Source organism: Caretta caretta, chromosome 6 (assembly GCF_965140235.1).
Source record: "Caretta caretta isolate rCarCar2 chromosome 6, rCarCar1.hap1, whole genome shotgun sequence".
NCBI classification, from domain to species: domain Eukaryota; kingdom Metazoa; phylum Chordata; order Testudines; family Cheloniidae; genus Caretta; species Caretta caretta.
This window is the reverse complement of record NC_134211.1, coordinates 118288163-118301428: the sequence shown is the minus strand read 5'-3', so window position 1 is coordinate 118301428 and position 13266 is coordinate 118288163. Positions and strand designations below refer to the sequence as shown.

General features: G+C 43.1%; 1 protein-coding gene across 1 annotated transcript in view; it reads left to right on the top strand.

Moving 5' to 3' along the window:
• The first annotated feature begins 6109 nt into the window (after positions 1–6109).
• Positions 6110–13266, top strand: part of SYT16 (synaptotagmin 16) — a 143472-nt gene continuing 136315 nt past the window's right edge. The window contains exon 1 of the mRNA XM_048855741.2: positions 6110–6183. Within this exon, the coding sequence (XP_048711698.1) occupies positions 6171–6183 (13 nt within the window). The 5' untranslated portion in view covers positions 6110–6170. The remainder of the gene's footprint in view (positions 6184–13266) is intronic.

Here is a 13266-nt window from a genome sequence, read left to right as displayed (position 1 = left end):
TGTGGCCTGCTTTTAGCCCACAGTGACATGATGTTTAGGAACTCGAGCCCAGATTCAGTTGTGATAAAACTTTTTACTGGATTCTGTCTCATGTGATTAAATTTAAAAAGCACAGTTGTAACACATACAAACCTGGGGCATGAAAATCCACTCACCGGTGGCACACTGGCCATTTTTCCTCACAAAAGCAGGGGGGCTAATCTGTTTCTTGTCTTTGTGACTGTACACTTCCCAGTGTTGCCCAATGCGGTGTTGTCTTTCAGAATGCAGGACAGCTCTGCTGCCTCAGCTCTTACAAGTTTCACAGCAGCACTGTGAAATTACCAAGACTGGCCATTTTCATTGCTGCTGTTCAGAACTAGAGCTGAGGGAGTAACTCACAAGAAACAGCCTATTTGAACTCAATTATATTTAGCAATAAGAAAAAGATTGAGCAGATCAAGTCCTCAGTTTTTTTATTTGATTTATAATTTCAAACTGTTAATTTCATAGGCTTAACATCTGCATAAGTCAAATTTTTAGAATATTTTAAGTTGTGCTTACTGGAATTGGAGTTTTCTCATTGCCATGGTTATTGTGCTCTTCCAACATGCATATTGATTCATTTAGAAATCTTCTTTGCACATTTATACTAGTAACTTGGGTTAATCAAATGTTTGAGGTCTGAACATAAGTGAAAGAATTAAAAAAATATGACCAAACTCTTCTGGAAAATGTTCTGCATCATTCTCTCTGGTATCATGACCTCCTGAAATGGAAAAACAGAGGCTGGGGGAGGTGTAGAGGACTGTGCAGCAGTCAGGATACAAGATGGGGCAAAGTAGTACATCTTGACCCCCTCCTTGAAAGGCAGGAAGGTGTAGAAGGTGGGAGAGCACACCTACTTTCCAGCAGATGTTATATGTGATGCTGCACGCCCGACAATGAGTATCAGTCTCATCTGCTAAGGAGCTCCCTCCAGCATCCTTGTAGGAGTTGCAGCATCTGTCCTTTTCCCAGTATCCAGGATTTGGAGATGGGCATGGCTTTCTACCAGTGTGATATTATTGGAGGGGAGGAAACTGGGAGATTATGCATCTTCTGCATTATCCTCTAGCTCGTGCATATCTTTCCACTTGGGGGAAAAAAAAGAAACCTGAAAATGAACTTGACTAGGAAGAGCCTAGTTTATTTAATTGTCTGTGTTCAGAGAAAATGTAGAAATTAAACAGCACAGATGGGGCAGCTTGTGCTCCAGTGGAATTACCAGTGGACGGGGCAGGAAATCAGACCTACATTCTGTTCCTTATTGCCCTTGATGAATGGACATGCAGCAAGTTACCACAACTGTATCTCAGGCATTTAAAGTTTATATAAAGAAGACCCAAGTGTGCACTTACAAATCTTTCCTTAATTATATATTTGTGAATGGTATAATGCTAGAAATAAAAATACCTGGTAACAAACCTTGGTGTTCATTTCTCTTCAAGGCTGGAGACCAACAATTCAGAGCCTTGTTATTGCCAAACTATACACAACAAGCTGGCCTTTCTTTTAAAGAAGAGAAGGTGGTTTCTAACCGGAAGAAAATGGGAAGTAAGGGCAGATAAGTTTGTCTTGACAACATATGTTTGAGATTCTTCACGCCAACGTGTGCTTTCTTTTTATTAGTTATCAAATACTCTTTTCTTGATATGAAAACTAAACAGCACTAAGATGGGTGCTTTAAACTGTTTAACAAATTTTATTTTTTTTAAATATCCATTATCAAAGTGCAGGTGCTCGTTCTGTAAAGCAAATGAAAACGTGAGTGGGAAGAAGATACCAATGGTCATATCAACAAAAGAGCAAGAGCTGGGAGGCAGCTAAGAACTAAGATTCACAATACTTGATCAACACTGGAAAAAATTTCCTTTCTTAAGTTGCAGTCTGATCTGCAGTTACAGGTTATGAAAGCAGGAGGGGCACCTCCTGAGATGCCCTTTAGTGGACTGACACTATATTGTGACATTACCCAGGGTACAACCTGGACAGCTGTGTTCCCTCAAATCTCCAACCTGGTGTGCCTTTTACCCTGCTTCACTGTAAGAGTAACCATTCCTGCTCACACACAGCCTCTAACATGTAAAACCAGTCCCAGTGTACATGAATGCTCTGACCAGTCACTCATGAATTACATACAGGGTGACACCAGCAACTTCCCAGTCCCAGACCTTCCCCCAGAAATGTGCGTTTCGTACTGCCCAGTGCCCTCCTGGACAATACAAGTTCATAAAAAGTCTGTTACTTCATGGAAAATGATGTGCACAAATCCTGCTATCTCAAGTGGAGGTTCCCAATCACTTCAATCCAAACACACACTTGTTTAGATAAAACAAGTTTATTAACTGCATAAAGATTTTAAGTGATTACAAGTAATGAGGCATAAAAGTCAGAATTGGTTATAAAGAAAGTAAAAGATAAAATGCAAACTAATACCTAACTTAGCAAGCTAAATGAATTCAAAGCAAAGGTTTTTCTCACCATATGCTTTTTGCAGTCTTTACAGGCTGAAAGTCTTCTAGCCAGGACCCCTCCCCCATTTCAGTGTTCCTTCAGGTGGTGGTGCTGCCATGAGGAGAGAGTAATTTGTGTTGTGTGTTCTTTATTCTTATACCTTTTTCAGTGTTGCCAACTCTCATGATTTTGTCTTGAGTCTCATGATGATTGCTTTCCTTAAAGCCCCAGCTCCTGGAGTCAAATGGTTATGTGATGGTTTCAGCCTTCATTCTTAAAGTAAAAGTAAGTTTCTAACCCTAGTGGCTGTGGAGAAAGCTTCAAAATGTGACCCCAGTGCACCCTAAAAGCTCAAAAAGCTGAAGGGCAAATGAAAAGAACACTGGACTATTAATTTTACATAATCACATGACTTTAAAGTCAATCATGATTTTTGGTGAGCCTTACTCATGATTTTTGAACATTTGGGGTTGGCAATACTGCTTTTTCTCTCCTTTGAAGATTGCCTCCATTTTGGATTCAGACAACAGCAAGTCTGTTTTGGACAGGAACCACCAGCTGTTTATTTGCCAGTATGTAAATTTCTTGCTTACACCTTTCTTCTGCCAAAGAATGGCTGCTTAACTAGGTGATGGTCTACTTGACTTTGTTGACACCTAGATTTGGGGTTTGCCTTTTGTTTCTGAGGAACTGGTTTGTGCCTGTTTTTCTAAACTTTGAGTATGTTACAGCAATGTTATACAGTAGAATCTTATAACTTTACATATAGTGTTGATACACATATTTTACAGGACAATAATGTTCAGTGGATCAGGAGTTTTCAAATGATACCCCACAAAACATACTTTGTACAAAATTTATCGTAGTCTTGTAAAAAGGGTTAATATGGGGTACAGTTTGTCACAACTATTGCTGCAATCTCCCACACATAAACCTGCAAGTAATGTTATGTTCTAATATCTAGCTCCTCTCTTGATTTATAGCATAGGCTAACAATGGTCAAAGGCACCGAGAGAATTTCAGTTCTCTCTCCCTCCACAAGTCTGAAAGTTGGGTTTAAATAGCTAGTAAATTGTGCTGAGACCAATCTAAGGATGCAGTGCCATCCCAAAAGTTTCTTTGGGTAAGATCAGTATCTGTATCTATATAATATGATCTTATTTGTTCACTTCTACATTTAGAATCATAGAAATGTAGGGCTGAAAGGGACATTGTGAAGTCATCAAGTTCAGCCCCCTGTGCTGAGGCAGGGTGAAGAAAACCTAGACCGTCGCTGATAGATGTTGTCTAACCTGTTCTTAAAAACTTCCAGTGATGGGGATTCCACAATGGGGCTCCTGGTCCACAACTTGGTGTACTAAGGCCTACAGTAAAACAGATAATAAATGAGACCTTGCTGATGTTTGAGAAGAGCTTGTAGATATTTGGATGGAAGGTGCTACTCATTTATCAACTTCTTTCCAGGCTAATGGATGCCAATTTTTCCAATCTTTCATCATATGGACTATAAATCCTATGTCTCTAAGCATTGTCATAGAGTTTTTCAGTTTTCCCTATGTCTTAAGGTAGGGTGACCAACAATGGACACAGCATTGAGTGGCATCTATCCATTTTATAATACAGCTGAACGTCAGTGAGTTACCCACCAGAATAACCTTTGACCTGCAGCAGATCTTGCTAGTGAGTCTACTCCATAACTTTTATTAGCATTTGAGTTCTTTTGTAAGTGTCTTTTGGGTACCTTTATTCACTATAATTTTAATTTGTGTTCTGGTAGCAGCTAAACACTCCAAGCACATTTGAGACCCCATGGCACTAGCACTTGTGCACACGCAGCATAGAAAACATTCCCCTGCCTCACAGAGCTTACTATCTAAAAGACGAGAGACATAGGCAAGCAACACAAAAGCAATTTGCCCATAGTACAATTTCTTCTCGGTTTCTCCTTTGTATTACAATCCCTCTCCCCTACCTACCTCCCCCACATCCAACCATGCTAAATTGGCACTGCTGCGATTGATGCAGCATCGATTTAGTGGTCTGCTGAAGCACCCTCTTGTTGAGATGGATTAATTATGTCGATAGGAGAATGTCTCCCATCAGCATAGCACAGTGTAGACACCGCATTAAGTCAATGTAAGTTATGTCATTCAGGGGGTGATTTTTACACCCCTGAGCAATGTAATTTACTCATGTCAACTTAAGTGGTAGTGTAGACAAGGCCAAAGTTTAATGTGTTTTTATTAGAGCTGGTTGAAAACCAGACATAAGTAATTGAATATTTCATCAACATTTTTCTCCTGTTTTTTGGGTCAAAATTTGAAATCTGAAAAATTTCAACCACCTTTATTTTTTTAGTTGTTGGAGGGGCCATTTCTGTGGGGGGAATGACTCCATACTGGTCAGTTTCAACTTGCAGGGTTCCTCTAGAGCAAGTGGGGCAAAGATCTTCTAAACTTGAGGACAGGCATGTCAGCAATCCACACGGAGCTCTAGTTATTGAGGGTGATAGCACTCATAACATCCAGGGGCCCAGTGTCTCAGCCTGGTCCCTGCCCCACTATGACAGCATGGTTGCAAAGAACCCTTTCCCAGAGCATGTCCCAAACTCACCCTCAGATGCCCAGAGGGGAGGTTTCAGTGGAGAGGGGAGGAATGGTCATAAGAAGCATTCAGCATTATTACAGCCATTCAAATCCTCACATGGTTTAAGGGACAATACCTCCCTCTACACCTACAGAGTCGAAATATAAAAGAAGCTTCTACAAAGCTGGGGGAAGAGGATACAGATGCTGCTTTTTAGGCTCAAATCCCTCACTTGCATGGAGACCCCAGGTCCCAGGGTGGTTGACTCTTTAAGGGGAGTCAGGACCCACTCTCCTCTCTTAAGGAGAAGAAACCAGTCTCAGCCATTTGTAAGAAATTAACCACAGAGGTGGATGGATGGCAGCTAACTGACTAAGGGACCTGATCAAAGGCTACCAGAGCTCAGTTTGAAAGAGTGCTCCTGGACAGAGATGCGAGGCAGGCTGCTGCCTGCCTTACAGTATGCAGGCCGCGGACAGAGGGCTGTGGGACTCCTGACCCAGGCAGCAACCCTCCCGCGGGCACCCCTCCGCCTCAGAGCCTTCTCCCTCTAGGGCCCCCCTCTTTCTAGCTGAGCGCCGGTGGCCTTTATGAGTGCAAGGGCTCCAAAGCCAACTAGGAGCCAAGCAGCCACCTCGGGCTGCCATGGGCTGCGCTTCCTTCTCGAGGCCCCTCAGGGAGAGCCGGGGCCCTGCGTCCCCTAACAGGAGCCCGACACCCCCCAGTTCCCTCACCCGCAGGGGCTTTCCCAGAGGCCAGGAGCGGCCTGGCTAGGGGATGGGTTGTGCCAGGCCCAGCAGAGGCTCGCTCAGCAGCGATCCCCAGCCCCGCACTTGTCCCCCGCTGCGCTGAGACGCGAGGGGCTCCTGGGCGCTGCTCGTAACGGGGGGTGGGGTGGCGGCAGGCGGGCCCCGATTCTGCCGGGGAGCCCCCGCGCTGGGCCATGGCTGGTGACCGCAGGCCGGCCGCGGGGAGAGGGCGGCGCCGCTGGCAGGTGTGGGATGCTCGGCGTGCGCCCGCCGGGGCGGCTGCGGCGTGTGTGCGCGCCGCGCCCGGCCTGCGGCGTCGGGCGCCGGCGGGGAGAGGCGCGCTCGGCTGCGGGCTGCGCCATGGCGACCGACAGTAAGTGCGAGTCCCGGGGCCGGCTCTGGGCCGCCCCCCTTCCCCTCCGCCGGGGTGGCAGCGCCGGGGGCGCAGGAGGCACCTCTGCCCCGGCCGGGGAGCTGCGGCGATGGCTGGCGGGGGCCCGCCCAGCCCGCCCTAGTGCGAGCTGCTGTGGACCCCCCCCAGCCCGCACTCCAACACCAGCCTCCCCCGGCCCCAAGCCCTGCCACCCCCACTCCTCTGCCCAGCCCCTTCTGGCCTCCACCCCCTCAGGCCCTAGCTCCTCAATCCCCTTTTCCCGTAGCTGCCTGCAGCCCCCTCTGCGCCCCCAACCTCCCTTAGCCTGGCTGCCCAGTTGCACCCCTCCCTCCTCTCAGCCTTCCCACTGCCCTACCTGCCCCAGCTCCCCCTTGACTTCTACACCCTTCTGAGCAACGGGGAGCTCTTCTGGGGGGAGAACTGACTGGCCCTGGCCCTTTGCCTTCCCCTTCCTCCAGTTCTTCTCCACCTGCTGCGAGGCAGGGCTCAGGGAAGCCCTGCTAAAAGCGGCAGGATTTTCCTGTGGTCCGTCGATGCCCCACCAGAGCAGAGAGAAATGCCCCCCGTTAGGAGACGGGCGTCCAGCGACGGCGATGTCAGCTGTAAAAGGCCGGTCCTGACGCGGAACTTTTGACTTTCGGGCCCATCCTGCTGCTAGAATGAGGAAAATCAAGTTGGCCCGGTTCGGGGATCTCAGCCTGCCAGCTATTCCAGTGGCACCGTTTTACATGCAGTTTAAATCTTTAGTAAGAGAGCCAGGAGGAGTGGGTTTTTTTATGGACGTGATTTTATATTTCATTTTATTTGAGAGTATAAGATTTAGGCGTATAGGCATTGATTGACTTCTCCGTTCACGGGGGCTGCTCTGGTCAGGCTAGTGGGGCTGTGTATTGGTGGGGCAAATTCCATGCCTGCCTAAAACTTGCAGTTTGGGGGGCAGTGCCCCACAGACCCTTCAAATTACACCTAGGCTTAGGCTCACCTGTTTAGTATATCCCCCCAAAAGTGGGTTGCCTCCCGGTCTAGCTCAGTGGTTCTCAACCTGTGGCCCAAGGGCTGCTTGTGGCCCAGTTAGCACAGAGCTGCAGCCCATGTGACATCCTCAGGGCCATACACGTAGTATTGGATGTGGCCCACATAACACGTTGTGGGCCACATATGTGATCCACAATGGTAAATAGGTTGAGAACCACTGGAGCTCCTGAGAGACAGGACTGCTTCTTACTATTTGTGCATATAACTCCTAGCGTGATGGGACCCTGATCTCGGCTGCAGCCTCTAGACACTACCATTACTAATAACGGTCAGCTTCTGTTTTGGCTCATCTGTTACAGTTGTCGCATGGACAAGAACTGTCTAGGCTTAACTTTTGGCTGCAGTAGTTTTATACGCACACATGTGACATCCACCTCTGTTAACTGATATAAGCCACGCTAATGTTTGGCCACCATGTTCTGCAACATTCCACCTTGGATTCACTAGAATTAGTACCTGGTTCAGGGCACTCTTAGCTTGTAGAATCACCATCCCAATCTTTGTCTTCATGTTTTATGGAGAAACATAGACATTAATACTTGTTTAAAGTTGCTTAATTGATCCATTGCACGTGGCCTGATTGAAGAATTGTTTTTGAAAAATAGTACGGAGTTCTTTAAATGATGGTGTGTATCAAGTTATAAATGGTCAAGAACAAAAACCTGTGTTTGAGTTTTTTGAAAGCAGTTAGACTGTTCAGGGAATTGTAGTTTCCCTCTGCCTTTAACTGTACAGTGATAGATAAATACGTCTGCTGTTCCTTGATTTCTTTCAAGAGCATCTCCCTAAGGAAAGAGTGTCCTGTGCAAGGCCCAGATGAGATGCAGGTTGTTGTGCACTGCTTTTACTGAGGCCTTAGAAGAACTATGAAATGACCTGATCTGTTCAATTTTATATGACAACTTTGTCAAATGCTGGCTTTCCTCCTGTTGCTTTTATAAGTTAGATGGGACCTGAGGGCAGTGTTGGTGCTAGATATATAATTAATAATGGTCTTTATTTTAGAATATTTTACAAATATATGAAAGTACAAAGGGCCAGCTTCTCGTCTCCAGAGTGGCTGCTTTGCACTGCCCTGGCAGCACAAATGTGAGATGTATAGATATCAATATGCCTTGAATCTACTTGTTAATAACTATAGAGCCTTCAGTCCCTTAAATCAAAAAAGCTATCCCTCTATTTCCCCCATCAAAAACACAAACAAGATCACAAGATGTACCTTTGTTTGCCTCTCACATCTTCCTCCAGGAACAGAAAATTGGATGTTTAAACAAAATCTTCAGGTTATTGTTTATTTGGGCAAGAATGTCATAACATATATGAAGGCAAATGTGTGTCTTCTCCTCTGACTATCTAAAAAGAGCCTCCCACAGGCTGACAAACCAGGGTAACATCATCTTGGCCTGTGCAGAGTGACCCATTGTGTCCTGTAAAGTTAATCAAGTTATAGAGATGGGTGGAGAACTTTAAATCAGTTAAGAATAGCTTGTGGAGTGACCTATAGAAAGACAAAGGCTGTAGGGGGTCAAGCTTGCTGTATCTTTCACCCCCCCACCCCAAGTTAATTTGTCTGCCTTGTTGATCAGATATACATCCCTATATATGTGGATGATCTGCTTTGTTTCTTCGATACAATGTCTCTTGTTCTGTTGTGATCCCTGAAAGATGTGAAATAAAAGGTATTAGTTATAAATAAGGAATGTATGGACTGTGTCCACTAAATTTAGAGGAACTAAAGGCGTCTCTTGGGTTTTTTTCCTAAATGTTTGTTGCAGTCTGCAGGTGGTATGAATTATATGGCACCAGAAAAAAAAAGAATATTGAAAAATATCATCACCTAACCAGTGTATAACTCTGTAGTATTAAAAGAAATTGCTTAAAAGTGGTGTGTGTGTGGGGGGGAGAATTCCAATTAATGGTCTGGGTTAATAGAGAATTATAGTCCTTGAAATGAATAAACTTAGGGCTGTCAATTAACCACAGTTAACTCACATAGTTAACTCAAAAAAATTAATTGCGATTAATCGCACTGTTAAACAATAGAATACCAATTGAAATTTATAAAATACTTTTGGATGTTTTTTCTACTTTTTCAAATATATTGATTTCTATTACAACACAGAATACAAAGTGTACAGTGCTTACTTTATATTATTATTTTTGATTACAAATATTTGCACTGTAAAAATGATAAACAAAAGAAATAGTATTTTTCAGTTCACCTTGTACAAGTACTGTAGAGCAATCTCTTTATCGTGGAAGTGTAACTTACAAATGCAGATTTTTTTTGTTCCATAACTTCACTCAAAAACAAAAAATGTAAAACTTCAGAGCCTACAAGTTCACTCAGTCCTACTTCTTGTTCAGCCAATTGCTAAGACAAACAAGTTTGTTTACATTTACAGGAGATACTGCTGCTTGCGTCTTGTTTACAGCGTCACCTGAAAGTGAGAACAGATGTTCACATGGCATTTTTCTAGCTGGCGTTGCAAGATATTTACGTGTCAGATATGTTAAACATTCGTATGCCCCTTCATGCTTCGGCCACCATTCCAGAGGACATGCTTCCATGCTGATGATACTCGTTAAAAAACTAAAATGTTAATTAAATTTATGACTGAACTCCTTGGGGGAGAATTGTATGTCTCCTCTTCTGTTTTACTCACATTCTGCCATATATTTCATGTTATAGCAGTCTCGGATGATGACCCAGTACATGTTCATTTTAAGAACGCTTTCATAGCAGATTTGACAAAATGCAAAGAAAGTACCAATGTGAGATTTCTAAAGATAGCTACAGCACTCAACCCAAGGTTAAGAATCTGAAGTGCTGTCCAAAATCTGAATGGGACGAGATGTGGAGCATGCTTTCAGAAGTCTTAAAAGAGCAACACTCAGATGTGGAAACTACAGAACCCGAACCATCAAAAAAGAAAATCAACCTTCTGCTGGTGGCATCTGACTCAGATGATGAAAATGAACGTGCGTTGGTCCGCTCTGCTTTGGATCATTATCGAGCAGAACCCGGTTATTTGCATGAACACGTCCTCTGGAATGGGGGTTGAAGTATAAAGGGACATATGAATCTTTAGCGCATCTGGCATGCAAATATCTTGCGACGCCAGCTACAACAGTGCCATGCGAACTCCTGGTCTCACTTTCAGGTGACGTTATAAACAAGAAGCAGGCAGCATTATCTCCTGAAAATTGTTATCAAACTTGTTTGTCTGAGCGATTGCCTGAAGTAGGACTGAGTGGACCTCTAGGCTCTAAAGTTTTACATTGTTTTATTTTTGAATGCAGTTATTTTTTTGTACATAATTCTACATTTATAAGTTCAATTTTCATGATAAAGAGATTGCACTATAGTACTTGTATGAGGTGAATTGAAAAATACTATTTTTGTTTTTATAGGGCAAATATTTGTAATTAAAAAAATAAATATAAAGTGAGCACTGTACATTTTTTATTCCGTGTTGTAATTAAAATCAATGTATTTGAAAATGTAGAAAACATCCAAAAATATTTAAATAAATGGTATTCTATTATTGTTTACATTAATCAGTGTGATTAATCATGATTAATTTTTTTAATCGCTTGACAGCCCTAAATAAAACACACACAGTCTGTGATGAAGAAAGGATTAAAGATATTTGTACGCTGATGCTATCTTCTAGAAGTTGAAGAAAGCAACAGAGAACTTGAGAGAGCATGAACGTGAGAGCCTTTTTGGCAAGTTCCAATAGAAATAAGAGATTTGCCCCTTCCAACGATCCCTGAAAACAGGGTATAAAATTGAGGTCACTATGTGGGACCTCAGAGTTTGCTGAACCCGCCAAAGAAGCTGTTGAACTTGTAAAGTGCTACTAGGCACTTGGGCCAGCCGTGTGGCTAGCTCTCTCAAGCTTGCAAGGACTGAGAAGTGGTGAGATTTCATTTCAGGGGTTGTATTTTTCTTGGTGGTCTTTAATAGAAGTAACTGAAAGTTTCCTTGTTGAGTCTGTACTCTTTCTAATGAAATCTCAAGGAACCATATTCTGTATTTTAACTAAGTGATGCTATGTGCATGTTCCTCCTTTGTAAATCCAAATAGATTGGCTTATGAGAGCCTCCAACAATAACTTTAAGCAGTTGCTTTTGGTGATATAAACTAGTTCCTCTCAAATCAAGCACAAGGAATAGCGGACTATTCATAAGAGTGCCTTAAGACAAAGTGCATTTCGAGATAATTATTTGAACATAAGAATGGCCATACTGGGTCAGACCAAAGGTCCATCCAGTCCAGTATCCTGTCTGCTGATAGTGGCTGATGCCAGGTACCCCAGAGGGAGTGAACCTAACAGGTAATGATCAAGTGATCTCTCTCCTGCCATCCATCTCCACCCTCTGACAAACAGAGGCTAGGGACATCATTCCTTACTCACCCTGGCTAATAGCCATTAACCTCCATGAATTTATCTAGTTCTCTTTTAAACCCTGTTGTAGTCCTAGTCTTCACAACCTCCTCAGGCAAGGAGTTCCACAGGTTGACTGTGCGCTGAGTGAAGAAGAACTTCCTTTTATTTGTTTTAAACCTGCTGCCCATTAATTTCATTTGGTGGCCCCTGGTTCTTATATTATGGGAACAAGTAAATAACATTTCCTTATTCACTTTCTCCACACCACTCATGATTTTATATACCTCTATCATATCCCCCCTTAGTCTCCTCTTTTCGAAGCTGAAAAGTCCTAGCCTCTTTAATCTCTCCTCATATGGGACCCATTCCAAACCCCTAATCATTTTAGTTGCCCTTTTCTGAACCTTTTCTAATGCCAGTATCTCTTTTTTGAGATGAGGGGACCACATCTGTACGCAGTATTCAAGGTGTGGGTGTACCATGGATTTATTTAAGGACAATAAGATATTCTCTGTCTTATTCTCTATCCCCTTTTTAATGATTCCTAACATCCCGTTTGCTTTTTTGACTGCCGCTGCACACTGCATGGACGTCTTCAGAGAACTATCCACGATGACTCCAAGATCTTTCTCCTGATTAGTTGTAGCTAAATTAGCCCCCGTCATATTGTATGTATAGTTGGGGTTATTTTTTCCAATGTGCATTACTTTACATTTATCCACATTAAATTTCATTTGCCATTTTGTTGCCCAATCACTTAGTTTTGTGAGATCTTTTTGAAGTTCTTCACAGTCTGCTTTGGTCTTAACTATCTTGAGCAGTTTAGTATCGTCTGCAAACTTTTCTGCCTCACTGTTTATCCCTTTCTCCAGATCATTTGTGAATAAGTTGAATAGGATTTGTCCTAGGATTGACCCTTGGGGAACACCACTAGTTACCCCTCTCCATTTTGAAAATTTACCTTTTATTCCTACCCTTTGTTCCCTGTCTTTTAACCAGTTGTCAGTTCATGAAAGGATCTTCCCTCTTATCCCGTGACAACTTAACTTACGTAAGAGCCTTTGGTGAGGGACCTTGTCAAAGGCTTTCTGGAAATCTAAGTACACTATGTCCACTGGATCCTCCTTGTCCACATGTTTGTTGACCCTTCAAAGAACCCTAATAGATTAGTAAGACATGATTTCCCTTTACAGAAACCATGTCAACTTTTGCCCAACAATTTATGTTCTTCTATGTGTCTGACAATGTTATTCTTTACTCTTGTTTCAACTAATTTGCCTGGTACTGATGTTAGGCTTACTGGTCTGTAATTGCCGGGATCACCTCTAGAGCCCTTCTTAAATATTGACATTATATTAGCTATCTTCCAGTCATTGGGTATAGAAGCTGATTTAAAGGACAGGTTACAAATCATAGTTAATAGTTGCGCAATCTCACATTTGAGTTCTTTCAGAACTCTTGGGTGAATGCCATCTGGTCCCGATGACTTGTTACTGTTAAGTTTATTAATTAATTCCAAAACCTCCTCTAAACTTCAGTCTGAGACAATTCCTCTGATTTGTCACCTACAAAGGATGGCTCAGGTTTGGGAATCTCCTTAACATCCTCAGCCATGAAGACTGAAGCAAAG